The sequence below is a fragment of the Nomascus leucogenys genome, chromosome X (assembly GCF_006542625.1).
Source record: "Nomascus leucogenys isolate Asia chromosome X, Asia_NLE_v1, whole genome shotgun sequence".
NCBI classification, from domain to species: domain Eukaryota; kingdom Metazoa; phylum Chordata; class Mammalia; order Primates; family Hylobatidae; genus Nomascus; species Nomascus leucogenys.
Window position 1 is genome coordinate 92024545 of NC_044406.1, and position 19189 is coordinate 92043733.

General features: G+C 39.8%; 1 protein-coding gene across 1 annotated transcript in view; it reads left to right on the plus strand.

The window, feature by feature from the left end:
- IL1RAPL2 (interleukin 1 receptor accessory protein like 2) overlaps positions 1-19189 on the plus strand; it is a 1171118-nt gene that overhangs the window by 656204 nt on the left and 495725 nt on the right. The window contains exon 5 of the mRNA XM_003262140.1: positions 11939-12092. Coding sequence (XP_003262188.1) covers positions 11939-12092 — 154 coding nt within the window. The remainder of the gene's footprint in view (positions 1-11938; positions 12093-19189) is intronic.

Genomic DNA, 19189 nt, shown 5'->3' on the forward strand with positions numbered 1-19189 from the left:
GGGGATGCTTCCAGCTTTTTCCCATTCAGTATGATGTTGGCTGTGGGTTTGCCATAGGTGGTTCTTATTATTTTCAGATATGTTCTTCAATACTGGGGTATTGATAGTTTTTAACATGAAGGGGCGTTGAATTTTACCAAAAGCCTTTTCTTTGTCTATTGAGATAATCATGTGGTTTTTGTCTTTAGTTCTGTTTATGTGATGAATCACATTTATTGATTTGCATATGTTGAACCAACCTTGCATCTCAGGGATGAAGCCTACTTGATCATGGTGTATTAACTTTAGATGTGCTGCTGGATTTTGTTTGCAAGTATTTTGTTGAGGATTTCTGCATCGAAGTACATCAAGGATATCAGCCTGAAGTTTGTTGTTGTGTCTCTGTCAGGTTTTGTTATTAGAACAATGCTGGTTTCATGGAATGAGTTGGGGAGGAGTCCCTCCTCCTCAATTTTTTGGAACAGTTTCTGTAGGAATAGTACCAGCTCTTATTGGTATGTCTGGTAGAATTTGGCTATGAATCCATCAAGTCCTGGGCCTTTTTTTTTTTTTTTGGCAGATAGGCTGTTTATTATTGATACAATTTTTCTTTTTTCTTTTTTCTTTTTTTTTTTTTTTTTGAGACGGAGTCTCTCTCAGTCACCCAGGCTGGAGTGCAATGGCACGATCTCGGCTCACTGCAACCTCCGCCTCCTGGATTCAAGCAATTCTCCTATCTCAGCCTCCAGAGTAGCTGGGATTACAGGTGCCTGCCACTGCACCCAGCTGATTTTTTGTATTTTAGTAGAGATGGGGTTTCACCATGTTGCCCAGGCTGTTCTCGAACTCCTGAGCTCAGGCAATCCACCTGCCTCAGCCTCTAAAAGTGCTAGGATTACAGGTGTGAGCCACCGTGCCTGGCCTATTGATTCAATTTCAAAGCTCATTATTAGTTTGTCCAGGGATTCAATTCCTTCCTGGCTCAGTCATGGAAGGTTGTATGTGTCTAGGAAGTTACCCATCACTTCTAGGTTTTCTAATTTGTGTACATATAGGTGTTTCTAGTAGTTTCTGATGGGGGTTTTTATTTCTGTTGGGTCAGCAGTAGCATTTCCTTCATCATTTCCAATTGTGTTTATTTGGATCTTCTCTTTTCTTCTTTATTAGTCTGACTAGTGGGCTATCTATCTTATTAATGTTTTCAAAAAACTTTTGAATTTTTTTTGTGTCTCAATTTCCTTCAGTTCAGCTCTAATTTTTGTTATTTCTTGTCTTCTGCTAGTGTTGGAGTTGATTTATTCTTGCTTCTCACTTTCAGTTTTGATGTTAGGTTGTTAATTTGAAACCTTTCTAACTATTTGATGTAGGCATTGAGTGCTATGAATCTCCCTTTAACACTGCTCCAGCTGTTTCCCAGAGATTCTGGTATATTGTATCTTTGTTCTCATTATTTTCAAGGAACTTGTTAATTTCTGCCTTAATTTCACAAATTACCCAAGAGTCATTCCGGAGCATGTTGTTTAATTTCCATGTAATTGCATGGTTTTAAGTGATTTTTCATAGTCTTAACTTCTATTTTTATTACACTGGTCTGAGAGTGTGTTCGGTATGATTTTGGTTCTTTTACATTTGTTGAGGATTGTTTTATGTCCAATTATGTGGTTGGCTTTAGAGTATGTGCCATGTACCAATGAGAAGAATATATATTCTGTTGTTTTCAGGTGGAGAGGTCTGTAGAGGTCTGTAAAGGTCTATGAGATCCATTTGGTCCAATGTTAAGTTCAAGTCTTGAATATCTTTGTTAATTTTCTGCTTTGATGATCTGTCTGATACTCAGTGGGGTGTTGAAGTCTCCCACTATTATTGTATTGGAGTCTGTGTATCTTTGTAGGTCTCTAAGAACTTGCTTTATGAATCTGGGTTCCCCTGTGGTGGGCACATATATATTTAGGATAGTTAGGTCTTCTTGTTAAATTAAACCCATTATCATTATGTAATACCCTTTTCTACATTTTAATCTTTGTTGGTTTGAAATCTGCTTTGTCTGAAATTGAATTGCAACTCCTGCTTCTTTTCTGTTTTCCATTTGCTTGGTAGATTTTCCTTCACCTTTATTTTGAGCCTATGAATATCACTACATGTGAGATGGGTCTTTTGAAGATGGCATACAATTGGGTCTTGCGTTTTTACCCAGCTTGCCACTCTGCGCCTTGTAAGTAAGGCATTTAGCTCTTTTACATTCAAGATTAGTATTAATAAGTGTGGATTTGATCCTGTCATTGTGCTGTTAGCTGGTTATTATGTTGGCTTGTTTATCTGGTTGCTTTACAGTGACACTGCTCTGTGTGTTTAAGTGTGTTTTTGTATTAGCTGGCAGTGTTCTTTTCTTTCTATATTTATTGTTATTTTCAAGATCTCCTGTAAGGCAGGTCTGGTGGTAATGAATTCCCTAAACATTTGTTTATCTGAAAAGGATCTTATTTCTCCTTCATTTAGGAAGCTTAGTTTGGTTGGATATGAAATTCTTGGTTGAAGATTTTTTTTCTTTAAGAATGTTGAATATAGGCCCCCAATCTCTTCTGGCTTGTAGAGTTTCAGCTGGGAGGTCTGCTTTTAGCCTGTTGGGGTTCCCTTTGTAGGTGACCTGCCCTTTCTCTCTAGCTGTCTTTAACGTTCTTTCTTTCACTTTGACCTTGGAAAATCTGACAATTATGTATCTTGGGGATGGTCTTCTTGTGTAGAATCTTGCAGGAGTTTTCTGTATTTCCTGAATTTGATTCTTGGCCTCTCTAGCAAAGTTGGGGAAGTTTTCATGAACGATATCCTGAAATATGTTTTCCAAGTTGTTTGCTTTCTCCTCTCTTCTTTCAGGGATGCCAGTGATTCACAGATTTGGCCTCTACATAATCCCATATTTCTTGAATGTTTTGTTCATTCCTTTTTATTCTATTTTCTTTGTTTTTGTCTGACTGTCTTAATTCGGAGAATCAGTCTTCAAGTTCTGAGATTCTTTCCTCAGCTTGCTTTATTCTGCTATCAATACTTGTGATTACATTGTGAAATTCTTGTATTGTGTTATTTAGCTCTGTCATACCTGTTAGGTTCATTCTTTTTTTTTTTTTTTTTTTTTTTTTTTTTGAGACGGAGTCTCGCTCTGTCGCCCAGGCTGGAGTGCAGTGGTGCAATCTTGGCTCACTGCAAGCTCCGCCTCCCAGGTTCACGCCATTCTCCTGCCTCAGCCTCTCTGAGTAGCTGGGAGTACAGGCGCCCGCCACCACACCCGGCTAATTTTTTTTTTGTATTTTTAGTAGAGACGGGGTTTCACCATGGTCTCGATCTCCTGACCTCGTGATCCGCCCGCCTCGGCCTCCCAAAGTGCTGGGATTACAAGTGTGAGCCACCGTGCCTGGCCAGGTTCATTCTTATACCAGCTATTTTGTCCTTCAGCTCCTGTATCGTTTTATTGTGATTTCTTCCCTTGGATTGGGTTTTTTCATCCTCCTCAATCTCAATGATCTTTGTTGCTATCCATATTCTGAATTCTATTTCTGTCATTCCTGCCAGTTCAGCCTGGTTAAGAACTCTTATGGGAGAACTCATGTATTTGTTTGGTAGGACATACAACACTCTGGCCATTTGAGTTTCTGGAGTTCTTGCGTTGGTTCTTTCTCATCTCTGCCTGCGGATGTTCCTTTAACTGCAGTGTAGATTGAGTACAGTCAATAGATGTTTCTGGATGTTTTCATTGGGCTGAGGCTTTGTGCAGGGTCTTTATTTGAAGCTTACTTCCTGCCTCTGGTTTCAGAGGGGGGTACGTTAATGAAGTATTTTTAGTGTTGAAGATTTGGGATGTGATCCAGCAGGTGGCACATAGGCTTATTGGTCAGTTGGTACACTCTTGCTCAGTTGTGTGGCTTTCCTATGTTTCCTCACATTTGGAGCCGTGTTCCCTCTCAATGCTCCGAAAGTGTGGCTTCCTCTCTCCTTTGAGTGCTGGCTGTAGATTGCAACTTGGCACTACTAGGCTTCTCATAGTAGCTCTGGGGTGATCTCAGTGTTTTATGTTTTTTCCCCAACTTGGAAGCAGCAGAGGAAGGGACCTTAGTAGTGGTTGTGGCCAAGGATCATTTGCTTGTCTCCTGGGAGCTCCACTCGAGAGAGGTGCAGGTCAGCAATGGCTTAGTGCAATCAGCCCAGGATGAAGGGCCTGTGCTGTGGGTCCAAGCCAGGACTTCCATGTCTGGTGACAAGTTGTAAGGGATGTGTGGGACCTGTGGGAGACGGACCGGCCTCCTCTCCTTGGGTCAACTGCAGCTTGCTGGTCGTGTGGATAAGGTACTTAGGATATTTCCTCCATAGTCTGAGGGTAGCAAGGGCCGTTCCACTACAGAGGTAGTGGCACAGAGGTTTTCAGTTGTCCTTGGAGACTCTGTCCAGGAAGTTGCCAAGTTGCCTGGAGGACCTGCCCAGTAAGGAGATACGGGAATAGGCACCCACATAACAGTCTGGTCAATTTTCCATAGGGTTGCTGTAGTATGCTGGAGGCCTGCTTTAGTCAGTAGTCACCTTGGATTTTCTAGTACCTGGAGGTATCACTAGTGGAGGCTACAAAACAGCAAAGATGGCAGCCTGCCTCTCCCCCTGGGAGCTTCGTCCCAGGGAGGTATGGACCTGTTGCTAGCCCAAAGTCACCTGAAGGAGGTGGGTGGAGACCCTGGTTGGAAGGTCCTGCTCAGTGAGTAGGAATGGGATTGGGGACCTGCTTAAAAAAGCAGCCTGGCCACATTTTGGTAGAGCAGCTCTGCTGTGCTGGGGGTCTGCTCTAGCCCCTGGTTGCCTTAGACACTCCAAAGCCCCAAAGTTGGAACAGCTAAGTTTCCCAAACAGCAAGGATGATGGCCCACCCCTCCTTCTGAGAGCTTCGTCCCAGGGAGGTTAAAAATCTCTGTTAGCCAGAGAACACCAACAGGGGTGGCTGGAGGCCCAGTTTGGGAGGTCCCGCCCAGTGAGTAGGAAAGGGATTGGGGACTCACTTAAAGAAGCAGTCTCGCCACATTTTGGTAGAGCAGCTGTGTTTTGCTGGGGAATCCCTTCTGCCCCTGGTCAGCTTGGACTCTCCAAAGCCTGAAGGTTGAAATGGCTAGGTCACCCAAACAGCAACGATGGTGGCTCACCCCTCCCTCTTGGATCTCCATCCCTGGAAGGTTACAAATCTCTGTTGTTTGGAGAATACCAGCAGGGGTGGCTGCAGGCCCAGTCTGGGAGGTCCCGTCCAGTGAGAGGAGTAGGATCGGGGATCCACTTAAAGAAGCAGTCTGGCCACGTTTTGGTAGAGCAGCTGTGCTGTGCTGGGAGATCCCTTCCACCCCTGGTCAGCTTAGACTCTCCAAAGCCTGCAGGCTGGAATGGCTAAGTCACCCAAACAGCAAAGATTCCCCCTGCCCCTGGCCCTGGGAGCTCCTTTTTAGGGAGGTGCAGTGCCCCTACCGGTGGCTAGCTGGAATTCCAAGTCTTGTTCTGTTAGGTGCTGTGGACATGGGGCCTGCAGGCTGTTGCTGCTCAGCCCCCTGGGTTCAGCCTCTTTCCTAGGGGCATGTTTGGAGGTCTAACCTTCCACTTTGCCAGAGCTGCAGCTACCCTTTCTGGAAAGCCAAAATATCTAAGACTCCAGGGTCTCCTCACATGGTTGAGTGGCTGCTCTGCCAAGGCTCCACGTAGCTCTGTCTGTTAGACTGAAGGCTCTGGTGGAGTGGGTTCATATGGAGATCTGCTGATCTGAGGGTTGCAAAGATCCGTGGGAGAAGCGTGGTTTCCTGTGGTCACACATTCACTCACCACTTCTCTACGCAGGGGAGGTTCTCCTGGCTCCATGTTGCTTCCAGGTGGGCCGTCATCCTGTCTTGCTTTTCTTCATTCTCCACAGGTCAAGTTGTTTTCTTGATTAGTCCCAATGTGAGTACCTGGATGTTTCAGTTGAAGGTATTGTATTTACTCGCCCCTTCTTTTCCTCTATGGGCCACACATGCTAGCTGCTTCTAGTCAGCCATCCTGGCCACTTCATATCTTAGTCTATTTCTGATGCTTACTCTCTCTTCAAGCTGTTTTTTTGTTTGTTTGTTTTGCTTTTTGACTTGGTATACCTTGTAATTTTTCGTTGAAACCCAGACATGATGTACTGACTGGGTAAAAAGGAACTGAGATAAATAGGCCTTTAGTGTGAGGTTTTTAAATTTTTCTGGCTAAGAGTAAGACTGTTTTTACTGTTTTCTATAATTGTTGGTGTTAGAGGCTACAATTCTTTCTGGTGTCCTTGTTTTTCACTCTTCTCTTGTCTTTGGGTTTCCCTAGAGACTTCTTAAATAAGGTGTGAGTTGTGCAGTTTTTTAAATTGTGACGCCCTGTTATTAGACAAGAGTCCTAATTGATGTGTTGGTAAGATACAGGGTGAGGGTAAGTGCTATATAATATTATGACTAGGTCTCAGCTTTTTAGTGAACCTTGTCTCTGAACTGTGACCACAAGTGCTTCTCAGCTTCTCTCCCACCCACTAGAGACAGGAAGGCTAGAAGGGCAAGAGCTGGCTTTTTTTCTTCCTCCACTTCAAAGGCTAAAAGGAGTTAGAGTTGGATAGTTTCCTTCTCCATGTCAAAAGCTAGAAAAGGGTAAAGAGTTCATATCAGTTGCTGGCTCGTGCAGCTGCTTCTGTTCCCAGTGAGCTGTGATTTTCTATATTCTCCTGTCTCTCTAGTTTTTGGGGTAGTAGTTTTCTTTGTGACCTCAGTTATCTGATGGATCTGAAAATGGTTATTGATGTTCAGTTTGTTTGGCTTTTTTCTTGTTGTGAGGATAGTAGTGATGACTTCTAAGCCCTTTACATGTCAGACTGGAAACCAGAAGTTAATCTCAGCCTTAGAATGATAACTTTAGGTTAAAGTATTGTCTCTAGACTGCTATAGAAAATTAAGTCACATTAACTCCTGATGATCATTAATATATCATAACACATGTATAACCTGAAAGCAAAGTACTAAAAGTAATAAAAATAATAGACTAATAGTTAATATTTATTGAGTAGTTTTAGCATGTGATGCCCTATATTACAGGGCATTTACATATATCACTTCAGTTAATCTTTATAGTCACCCCAATTGGTAAATATTATCACCACCTGTTTTTTTTAAAATAGGTGAAGCAACTGAAGCTTAGATTGATTTAGTAGCATGCTCAGAAACATACTACTTGGAATTCTAATCCAAGTTTTTAGTCTAGAACTTATATTCTTAACCACTGTGGGCTACCAATATCAACATTAATACCGTGAGGATAGAAAGTTGGAGAAATAGAGCTTGGAAGGGAAGGGCTCCTTGTAGTCGGTTATCCTAGGCCTTTGGAGTAGAGATAGGCTGAAAAGGACAAGGTTCATACCTAATTTGCAATCGTACTAATTGTCTCTTCCATCTTTAAACTGCAGACAGTTCAATTTCCCTAAAGATTTTTTTTTCTTTTGAGATGGAGTTTCACTCTTGTTGCCCAGGCTGAAGTGCAATGGTGCAATCTTGGCTCACTGCAACCTCTGCCTCCTGGGTTCAAGCGATTCTCCTGCCTCAGCCTCCCGAGTAGCTGGGTTTACAGGCATGCACCACCACGCCCAGCTAATTTTGTATTTTTAGTAGAGACGGGGTTTCTCCATGTTGATCAGGCTGGTCTCGAACTCCTGACCTCACGTGATCCACCCGCCTTGGCCTCCCAAAGTGCTAGGATTACAGGCATGAGCCACTGCACCTGGCCCCCTAAAGATTTTTAAACAGATGTTTAGATGCCCTGTGGGAGAGTGCAGTCTCCAGGGGAAAGGAGAAAAGTTGGCCTAAGGGGTGGATGTCGGGTATTCAAACAAAGGTGTTTGAGGACTAGAGGTCACATGATTAGTTTATGGTCACATAGCTGCTTTGTGGTTAAACCTCAGAATCAGAAGAAATATTAAAATCAATCTTCCTGATGTTCTTGCCATGAGGAATGAGTCATGTGCTCTGAATGGCACTAAAGTAACCACAACCACCAAATCAAATGGATTTAAAAAACACCTGTAGGTATGATGATATCTCAGGAGTGGACTATGAGTACAGTGGTAAATATTTCAGGTTGGAAACTCCAAGATCCAAATTTGGCTGGCAACAGGTTACTTTAGGGTTCTTAGTAAACAGATATCTCAGTTGTGCATTCTGGGCTTTCAACCCAGAAACTACTGGCAAATGTGCCACCTAGGAAGGTGGGGAGGGAGGGGAAAAAAGCTGGGCTTTAAGTGTTGACTTTATGTTGACTGGGTAAGGATGTCCTACAACAAACTACTCTATGAGGAGATAGTCAGGCCACAAAACGGATCTGATTATTGAACTTAAGCAACTCTAGCAAGACGGGCTCTCAGCAAAATTTTCAAGTTGATGAGGTTTAATAGTCCCAGGGACAATAAATAGCAGGGGGATTACACAGTGAGTTGAGTATTAGGGGACTGCTCAAATTTGAGCCTTTGGTGGTTTGTCCTGGCCTCAGACAACCATCTTGAGACTTGACCTATGCACTTCAAATTTTTTGCCTAGTATGTTGCTAGAATTAAACACATCTGGAGCAGTGGGGTATGGTGATATTCTTTGGCTGTGTCTGTACTCAAATCTCATCTTGAATTGTAGTTCCCATAATCCCCATGTGTCATGGGAGGGACCAGGTGGAGATAATTGAATCATGGGGGTGGTTTCCCTCATCCTGTTCTCATGATAGTGAGTGAGTTCTCACGAGATCTGATGGTTTTATAAGGGGCTTCTCCTTTTTCTGGGCACTCATTCTCTCTCCTGCCACTCTGTGAAGAGGTGCCTTCCTCCATGATTGTAAGTTTCCTGAAGCATCCCCAGCCATGCAGAACTGTGAGTCAATTAAGCCTCTTTTCTTTATTAATTACCCAGTCTTGGGTATTTCTTCATAGCAGCATGAGAACAGACTAATACATGTGGCAATACTGTCTGTTCATTAGGAAGTTAGTGAGCAGGAGAGAAGCAATGACAGCAGTAAGCCTAGCAGCCAGCAGCTTAGGGGAGAAAGAGTGCCGATAATGGAACCAAGAGCCTGGAAGACTTCTGAGAGTCTATATAGGCATCCAGACTGAGGTAGAATAGCCAACAAAGTAACTTTGCAAAAGGCATATTAGTGGAGGCAGGATGGGAACCTTTAGAAATTGTCTGTGTTGTATGACCACTCCTTATAGTGCTGCCCAACAAGAATGTAATGAATAAACTGCAAGCCTCTGGATTCTGGCTGCTCACATGGTAGTGAATATTATTCCCATGAGCAAATTTGCTGAAGATGACAGAACTTGGGGGAGCCCCACATTTTAACCTAGAGATGTCTTACCCTAAAGCCAGTTTGTCTTTTCATCTACACTACATTGTCTCTAGAGGGATGTTGGTGACCTGAAGACAACTTTTTTTTATGCCACAGTTAAAAAAAATAAAAGTCCTCTATTGGACACAAAGAACCTTTTATAAGGCTAGATGGCAGCTTGGAAAACACATAGGACTATCTTGATCATTCCCAAAGAACATATAAAGATTCCAGGCTGTTCTTCATCAGGAGTTATTTTCTAATTCCTATACACTCTTTAGTTTTTACTTCCTGGGGAAAAAAAGCAAAACAGCGGAGAAAATGAAAATTGTTAGAATTAATTGCGTATGGACTTTCCCCAAAATGACATTAGAAAATGACACCATTTGTCTTTGAATGAGTGTGTGGGCTTGCCTGCCCACCCCCACCACTGTTGTGGGAAAGCACAGCAGCTCAGTTTTCATTTTCCTTTCCTCTCAAAATGCCCAGAGGGACCATATTTTTGTTTAACGACCTTCAGAATGATTCTTTAGAAATCTGAGGCTATCAGAGTTGGAAACAATGCGAAAATAATTGTGGATTATTATCGTATGACGGCAGTGGCAGCTGGGCTGTTTCTTTTTCTCTGTGTTCTGACTTTCTTCCTCATTTTCCCAGAAACCTTATATCCCAAGGTTTAACTCAGAAGCAAATCTCATATAGGTGATAAACCTTGCCAGACATGGTATGTAATATAATTTCAGACAGACCCTTAACTGTTCTTCAGGAAGACCGTAGGAAGTGAAGCATCCTTATATCTACTTGCCCTCAATAGTATTATTTACTCTCTGACAATGTGTGTGGGTAGTTGTATTGAACGTAAAGCAAGCGTATCTCTTAAATATTATACCTGTGAATTTAAGCACCAGTTTGTGTGTTTTGTTGTCAAAATTCCTGCTAACATGAAAGAAAAAAAATGTTGTTATGAAAAAAATGGGTACTCGCTGTCTCAGATCACTTACACACACACACACACGTACACATACACATGAACACAAATACACAAGCACTCACAGCTTGGGATTGAGAGTCAGCACAGATTCTAACTTTACATGAATGTTTAAGATATGTGTATGGAGGCAGGGGTGAGGAGTGGTAGATGCAGATGTTGTATACACCATAGTGGGGAAAGTAAAAAGTGCTCTCAACTATTGTTCATATCATCTACCTCAAAATCAATTTATTTATTGCCTTAACGGACAGACAGAATTTACATGATAAAATACTTTTTTTTTTGAGACAGAGTCTCATTCTTTTCACCCAGAATAGAGTGCAGTGGCATGATCTCGGCTCACTGCAAACTCTGCCTCCTGGATTCAAGAGATTCTCCTGCCTCAGCCTCTCAAGTAGCTGGGATTACAGGCACCTGACACCACACCCAGCTAATTTTTGTATTTTTAGTAGAGACAGTGTTTTACCATGTTGGCCAGGCTGGTCTCAAACTCCTGACCATAAGTGATCCACCCACCTCAGCCTCCCAAAGTGCTGGGATTACAGGCGTGAGCCACCGTGCCTGGCGATAAAATATTTTTTGCCTTGAATATTCAGCACTCCCTAACAGCTATCCCCTACCCCTTGACTGATGTTTGTACAGCATTTGGCTACCACTTGAGGGGAATGATAGCCAGAATGGGGCAATATCTAATAAGTAGTCTGAAAAAAATTTCCTAAAAGACAAGATAATTGCCTGAATATTCTTACATACTTGGCTATTGTTATATCCTTGTCACTTTCTGGAAAAGTATTAAACATTCCTTTCTAGGGAAGTCCAATCTTGGTAGCAAGATTCCCTCACATTCCTATCAGGAGAGTAAGATAATTGGCTTCAAAACCCAAATCTTGTTCTGTGGTTATATATCACTGAACTCAGAAAGTAAGTGGATGATTTCTCCAGGCTGTTACTATAACAAAGCATGTCCTCATTTTACCTAGCTATGTTTCTAGAGAAGTCCTTAATTTTTTATATTCCTACCATCTCTACCCCCACATGGATTTCTTGATTACAAGAAGGGAGATTCTGGAGTACTAGTATTAGTTTTTATAATAAGGAGTAATTAATGAAACAATTGTAAACTTCATTGCCAATATAAAATCCTATTATGAATGTTTAATAATGCCTAAGACTCCCCTGGAGTATACTAAGTGGCTAAGTGAACCATATCCTCTTAGGACTCTTAGGAAATATCCTTGTCAAATAGAAAGAACCAGGACATTATAATAATATTTAGTGACTGTTAAGGTTCTGCTATACCTCTCTTGTATTTGGGGGGCCTCTATGCTATTCTACTTATTTTTTTCAGAATGCCTCTAAAGACTTCTTGCTCTTGAGGTCAGGCCTTTAAAGTGGTTTGTAGTGCAATAGTTGTGATATTAGAATTGGATACAATAGGACACATTTGTGATTTTTCTTGGTCATTGACTTAACTCCTTAGTTACATATTTTGAAAACAAAAGAGAAGAATACAAAAAAGTAAAAGTACTAACTTGCTGGTACTGAGATGTAGTCTGTGAACTTTTATTTTTTGCTTACTTGCAAATATTTTATCTGCAGGAATGCAAGCCAAAAATGTGGAGAAGCATAATAATACAGAAAGGAAATGCTCTTCTGATCCAAGAAGTTCAAGAAGAAGATGGAGGAAATTACACATGTGAACTTAAATATGAAGGAAAACTTGTAAGACGAACAACTGAATTGAAAGTTACAGGTAGGAATTGGTTCTACAAAATTATGGCAAATGAGATTTTAAGTATAATTTGGTTTGGGAAGCAAGAGTTTTGTTCAAAGAGTCAACTTTCTGTGAATTTAGAATTGCCTGCAAATCAAATAGTTGAGAAACTTGCTATTAATAAGTTGTACTGAGTAAAAGCAATATATGGAATATGAAAAAAGAGTTTAGAGAACAAGGGCCTAGTTGCTGCTTATCTGTTCTCTGTCTTTATGAAAGGTTCTGAACTCTTCAAGGTATCATTATTACTAAACATCTCAGAAAATATATAGTGGAGCCGCTCTAGAATGTTGACTTAACCCATTTGTGGAATCTCCTTGTAGGTGAAGGCTGATTTTAGAATGAGAGTCTGTTAGATTTTTGGAATGGAATCTTCTTAGACTGCATCCAAAATATCATTTATACAAAATTCTCCATAAGTGAGTGATGTTATTGTGAGCTTCTAGTGATTCTTAGAGCAACTTCAAATGAAGAACATGCATGTGTGTTTTAAATCTGAAGTACAAACAAAATGTAAACTAGTGGAAGGATAAACTCAGAATATTCTTACTTGTTAGAGAATTTTAGGAAGTAATTTTCAGAGATATAAGACAGAATCTAATACCAAAAAGATATGTCTTACAATGAATGTGATGGAACCTGAGAAACTGTATGACAAAAAAAATCTACTTACTATTGCTCACAAAGAAATCTTGACTAATTTTCCTATTATTATATATGTCATGTATATTATAATCTCATATGTGGAACCTAAAAAAAAGTTGAATGTGTTGCAAAAGACAGTAGAAAAATGGATACGAGACAGAGAGTGGGGAATAAGGAGTGTAGGTCAAAAGGTGCATACAAAGTTGCAGTTATATAGGATGAATAAGTCTAGTGATTTAATGTACGGCATGTAGTTAATAATATTGTATGCTGAGGCCAGCACAGTGGTTCATGCCTGTAATCAATCCCAGCACTTTGGGAGGCCAGGGCAGGTGGATCACCTGAGGTCAGGAGTTTGAGACCAGCCTGACCAACATGGGGAAACCCTGTCTCTACTAAAAAAAAAAAAAAAAAAAAATTAACCAGGCGTGGTAGCATGTGCTGGTAATCCCAGTTACTAGGGAGGCTGAGACAGGAGAGTTGCTTGACACAGGAGGCAGAGTTTGCAGTGAGCTGAAATCACGCCACTTCACTCCAGCCTGGGCAACAGAGCAAGACTCTGTCTCAAAAATAAAAAATAAATATAATATTGCATGTTGAAAATTTGCTAAGAGAGTAGATTTTAGGTGCTCTTACCACAAAAATAAATGTATGAGGAGATTGATATGCTAATTTGTTTGACTGTAGTAATCAGTTTACTATGTGTATGTGTAACAAAAACATCTTGTTGTATACCTGAAATATAAACAATTTAAAAAGTATGTGTATGTATGTTTGTATGTATACACATACATATTTCTATTGTGGATAATATCCAAGCCATGATAAACTTTGAAATTACCTAGACAATTGCAATATTGATTGCATTAATTGACTTATGATTAATGCACATGGGCATTACTTGTTTAACCATCTAATGCCAACATCAGCCAGTTGGTTAATTTATAACATACTCTTGCTAATGTTAGCAATACATTTTTTCTTCTATTTTATTTTTGTTTAAAAAGGTTCAAAAAGGTCTGGATGACCTTTTTGAGATAGTGTTAAAATCAGTCAACTAATTAATACTTGCTGAGTTAAGTTCATTGCTATAACCCATATATTTAATTAGGTTTTTGATCCTTGAGATTCGTTGTTTTTCTCTTTTTCAAAATTCTAAATGTTAGCACAAGGAACACAAAATATATATTTTTAATAAACTAATATATAATATACATATATATTCCTTCACTCTCTATACTAATAAATGATAGTTTTGCTTCTTAGTTTGATTTTGTAGAGTGCCTTCTATGAAAGTTTAATTCTTTTGATTAGAATTGCATGTTCTTTTCCCCATGAGCTTTCAAAATAACTACCGTATTGCGCCAATTCCAAATAGCAAAGATCTGCTTTTGATTAGTTTCTGATTTCTTCAACATGAACTAGACTTCCCTGCCTCATTCATGGCAGAAAATTCAATCATGGGCAGTTGTACATTATTAATAAGTGACCTGACCATGCACGAAGCGTCGCAGCATCATCACTTTGGCCACAGTCACTAATCCTTGCAGAGCACTTCCATTTTGGATCATTTGCTGAATCTTGTAACATTATAGTATTTGGCTTGAGTTTCAAGTTGAACCAGAATAAAGTAAACACCGAACCTCCTTTTCACTCACATCAAATGGGTTCTGTTGACAACGCATTTGCTTCTTTCATTTCATTTTAGATTCTGGAAAAGAGAGCTAGAGCTGCTTATTTTGTGTATTTTATAAGATGTTAGTTTACTTGTTTTAACTACAGATTTAAAATTTCATTTGAATACCTTGCAGAGGATCTCAAAATTTAATGTGCATCAGAATCATGTGAAGGGACCCAGGTAGGATGAAGATGAAGATCTCTAAATACAGATCCTCAGGTTTCTCCCTTAGATTCTAATTTAGTACATCAGTAAGACTAGGAATTTACCTTTTTGTCCAGGTGATTCTGTTTTATGCTTTCCAAGGATCATGTTTTTGAGAGACACTAGAGAAGAGAATGGTGCTAACAAGTCAAAGTCATACGTTTGATTATTTTGTGAGTATGTTAGTTCACACACGCACACACACACACTGATTTTTATAGGCCCCAATTTGTTTCCTTTAAATTTCTAAGAATTGCCATGAAAATAGAGATCATGGTAACCAAGGAAAATGTGTCAAGGTAGTGTGTGGGTAAAAGCGACTTCAACTAGGGAAAGCAGTCATTTATTCATTTACCACTTAAATAAATATTTGCTGAGTACATGTTACATGCCAGGCAACAAGCTAGGAGCTGGAAAAGATAATTCAAAATTTGTTTATAATTATCCTTGGGTCAGTGGTCGTCATTCATATAAGAAAGTATCATATTTGTGTATTTATTCACACAGTTCAAATGTTATGCTTGATGTAGAAACAAAATGGCTACTTGGTATGGAAGTTCAAGAGGTTGCTCTGTGAAGGTTTATTCTTTTTTGGAACATTATATAACTTATACCATGCTTTGTATGCTCAGTAATATGAAAACAATTAACAAACAGATTGTCCTCTCATAATTCAAAATATAAGGCTAGGATTATTTAAAGAGTAACCACTCATACTTGTTTTGGGTTTAGCATGGGATAAGAATTTCAATATGACATGAATAGAGTTGGTTAATTACAAAATTATGTAAATAGAGGTTCTTTAAATGGTGTATTTCCCTTATGCAAATTTTGAAAGATTGTCAGATTTCTAAAGCTCATTTTCTGACTATTGTTTTTAAATTTATGATTCTGAGAAATATAACTTCAGTAAAACAAGTGTTTCTTAAGGTCCATAGGTGCTATTTGCTTTAAGAAGGTCAAGTATAAAAAGATCCAGATATTCAAAACTGATAAACTAGAAGGTTATCATTTGCTTTAATGAAATTATTTCTCCATATATGCCATAGTATTTCTTTAAATAGTTAGCTTTCTTTCTGCATTAAAACAGGATTTGATTTAAATGCAACTTTTCTGGAACACTTTTATTACATAAATCGTAGCAGATTTTTGTGATATTATTGTGGAAATTTCTTTTTATTCCTTCGAAGGCTGCAGATGCATAGGGAAGGGTTTAACAACAAATAGACATGCACAGTAGCATGTTTAGATCATTTGCTAATGATGCCTACAGCGACAGTTTTATTTCCCACAGCATATTTTAGGTGACTATATGCTATTTTAAAGTTTTTTTCTTTATTCTCATGTTGAATTTGTGTGGAGGGCTAATTGAAGTGAAAAAGTAAGACAGGAGAGTTGGTTATAAGAAGGTGAGAATTGTAGTACAGGTGATAATGGAAAAAGGAAAAGAGGAGTAGGAGAGAGTGAGCAACATAATGGGATAGAGTCTCCAGGGATAAGAAGAGAAAGTCTGCCTTAAGGTCAAAGGCAGACATTACTTATAGGGATTCTTCAAAATGGACACAAGAAGGAAGCCGGAACTAATTATCTTTATTTGGAAGGCAATTCACCATTCACCTGGCAAATCATTCAGAAATACATGCTTTTATGCAGCTTTTTAGACATGAGCATTGGCTACTTAGAAGAAACCACTAACCTGTTTCCTGGTGAATATGCAAATAACACTTCTCCTCCTGATTATTGTAGACAGCTCTAGAGTCCCTGGTTGGAGACTTCACACATTAGGGGTAATCTCTCAACCCATTGGCATTTGAATATGATAGCAAGAAGGATTTATTCCTTGAAAATACTTCAAAGATTTGCTGCTAGATTACTATTCAGCAATAGTAGCAAAGCAATCTGGATATAAAGCTTGGGGTAAAACTACCAAGTAGGATTTGGGATCAGTCTTTGGTGAATATGTTCAAACGCATGGCTTTAGCAAGTGCTTTTAATTCCACTTTGCAAAGTTTAATTGTAGTGCCTTGTTGCAGGTGTCATTTAGATTACATAGCTTGTTAGAAAAACTTTCCTCTGGTGTGGAAAATGGCAGCTATTTACACACAGAGGAAGCAATTTCACATTCAGGCTGGAAAACACACTTTTTGTGGTCCTGGCTCTTAGTTTATTTATCCTTCTACTGTTAATGCTGAGATTTTGCAGGGGAGGGTGAGTTTAGAAAAAAATAGTGGAACATAGCAATAGGGTGGAGAGTTGGTGAAATAAATAGTAGCGGGGATTTTGACTGAATAAAGATAATATAACAGAAGTAATCTCGAAGCCAGCAACTCCATAATAATCATAAAAGGGGCTCCCAGAGAGCTTTTATCTATTGAGAGCTCACTGTGCAGCATACATTGCGTGTAGAGGTTTTCATTCATTTTCTCATTTAGTCCTCACAACCAACATATGAGGGTGGTGTTGGGGCTCAGAAAACAATACCTCAAAATGAAGGACTCAGAAGCAAGTTTGTCTTTGACCTTTTCCTGCCCTCCTGTCTCTCAGTCCCATTCTCCCCACCCTCCCCTGAGGCTAGCCATAGAAACTGGAATCCCTCCTCCCCAAAGCACGTCATAGAAACCAGAACCCCTTTCCCACAAAGCCAGCCATAAAACCTAAAAATATTACTCTAACTTTCTCTTCACGTCTCTGTGTGAAAACTGGCCACAAAGAAATTATTTGACCTACCTTGTTTAACTATAGGTCATAAGGTTCCCATTCCAGAGAGGGTCCTGCCCCACACCCAGAAGGAAGGAATGTGTGCTCAGAGAAGCCCAGAAGAATCTAGACAGACAGGCCTTGCCGGTTTTCCCCACTCAGCTCATTAGCATTAGATCATAGTCTTTTTATCAAATCATATGCCTACATGGCTGTCCATTCTTTGTTGAACCTAAGCATAAAAATGGGCAATTTTCCCTGTATCTTTGGGTCTTCATTCAGAAGGCTCCTGTGTATACAGTGTATACATGTTAGATAAATGTATATGCTTTTCTCCAATTATTCTGCCTTTTGTGAGTTGATTTTTCAGCAAATCTTCAGAGGGCCAAAGGGAATTTTCTGCCTGGGCCCCTATGGTGGTTACTATTATTGTCCCAATTTATAGAGAAATAAACTAAAACTTAGGTGAAATGATGTACCCAAAGTCACATACTCAGGAAATGGCAGAACACAGATATAAACCTGGGTCTTTCCAATTCTCAGATGTAGCTTTTTAATCACCACCAGGCAAAAAACTGCATGATTTCACTCACCAAATGTATATTGCATACCTAGAGAACATAAACCAAAATATTGGACACGATGTCTATCATTCCACTATAATATCCTTTTTGGACATTCACAATTTGGTCTTCAATAATTCCCTGTTAGAATTTAGATATCCATAAAAAAAGCACACTTGGCATTTTGAACTTAGTCCTTAGCTGTTAGCACTTTAGATCATTAGGAGTAGGGTCCATAATTGAATCTGCATGTGGTATGGTGCCAGGAAAAAAGCAAGGAAAAGTGAGGCTCCAGAAAAATTAAGAATGCATGAAAGATGGTAAATTCTTACTGAATTTTGTGTTTTGATGCCACATGGCCCTAGTAGTATGATAATTTATATTGAGAAAGAATATTCCAATGACGTTCATTGCAGTTATGACTATGATTTCAAGCTAGTGGAAGTGAAGCAATGGATTAATGTCTAGTTAAACAATGTTGGCTCAGTTGGTAAGGATCAATCAACACATAAATCAGTGCCTACTATGTACAGTAAGAAGTTCAGGATCCATGTTTGTAATGTTCTGAAAGCAGACAGGTAGGGACAGAAGTGTGTTCTCCTTTGGAACCTGTGAAAAAAGAGTTATTCACTAGAATAGTGCTTCTCAAATTGTATTTTGTGGAACCCTGATTCTAAGAAATGTTAAGAGAGAGATTTCCAAGAGAGAAAGAAGGGGAAAGGAGAGGAGAGGAAGAAAGGAGAGGAAGAGAGAAGAGTGGGGAAAGGAGAAGAGAGGTTCTGTAGCTATTTGTTTATCTGCCAGGTCAAAGTTAAACAGTCATCTTTTTTGCAGGGTATCTCAGGGCACCTTAGTGCCTATAATATCTAATGTGTACTCTAATTTTCTAAAAGGGAGATGGGGCCCAGGTGCGGTGGCTCATGCCAGTAATCCTAGAACTTTGAGAGGCTGAGGTGGGTGGACTGCTTGAGGTCAGAGTTCAAGACTAGCCTGACCAACATGATGAAACCCCATCTCTACTAAAAATACAAAAATTAGCTGGCTGTGGTGGTGTGCACCTGTAGTCCCAGCTACTTGGGAGGCAGGCGGAGGCAGGAGAAACACTTGAACTCGGGAGGTTGAGGTTACAGTGAACTGAGATCAGGCCACTGCACTCTAGCCTGGGTGACAGAGTGAGACTCCATCTCAAAAAGAGAAAAAAAAAAAAGGTGGTGGGGGGATGGGATATATTTTTAGGACATTTCCTAAACTTGTGTAAACACGTAATATTCCCAGCCCCCAAAGCATCT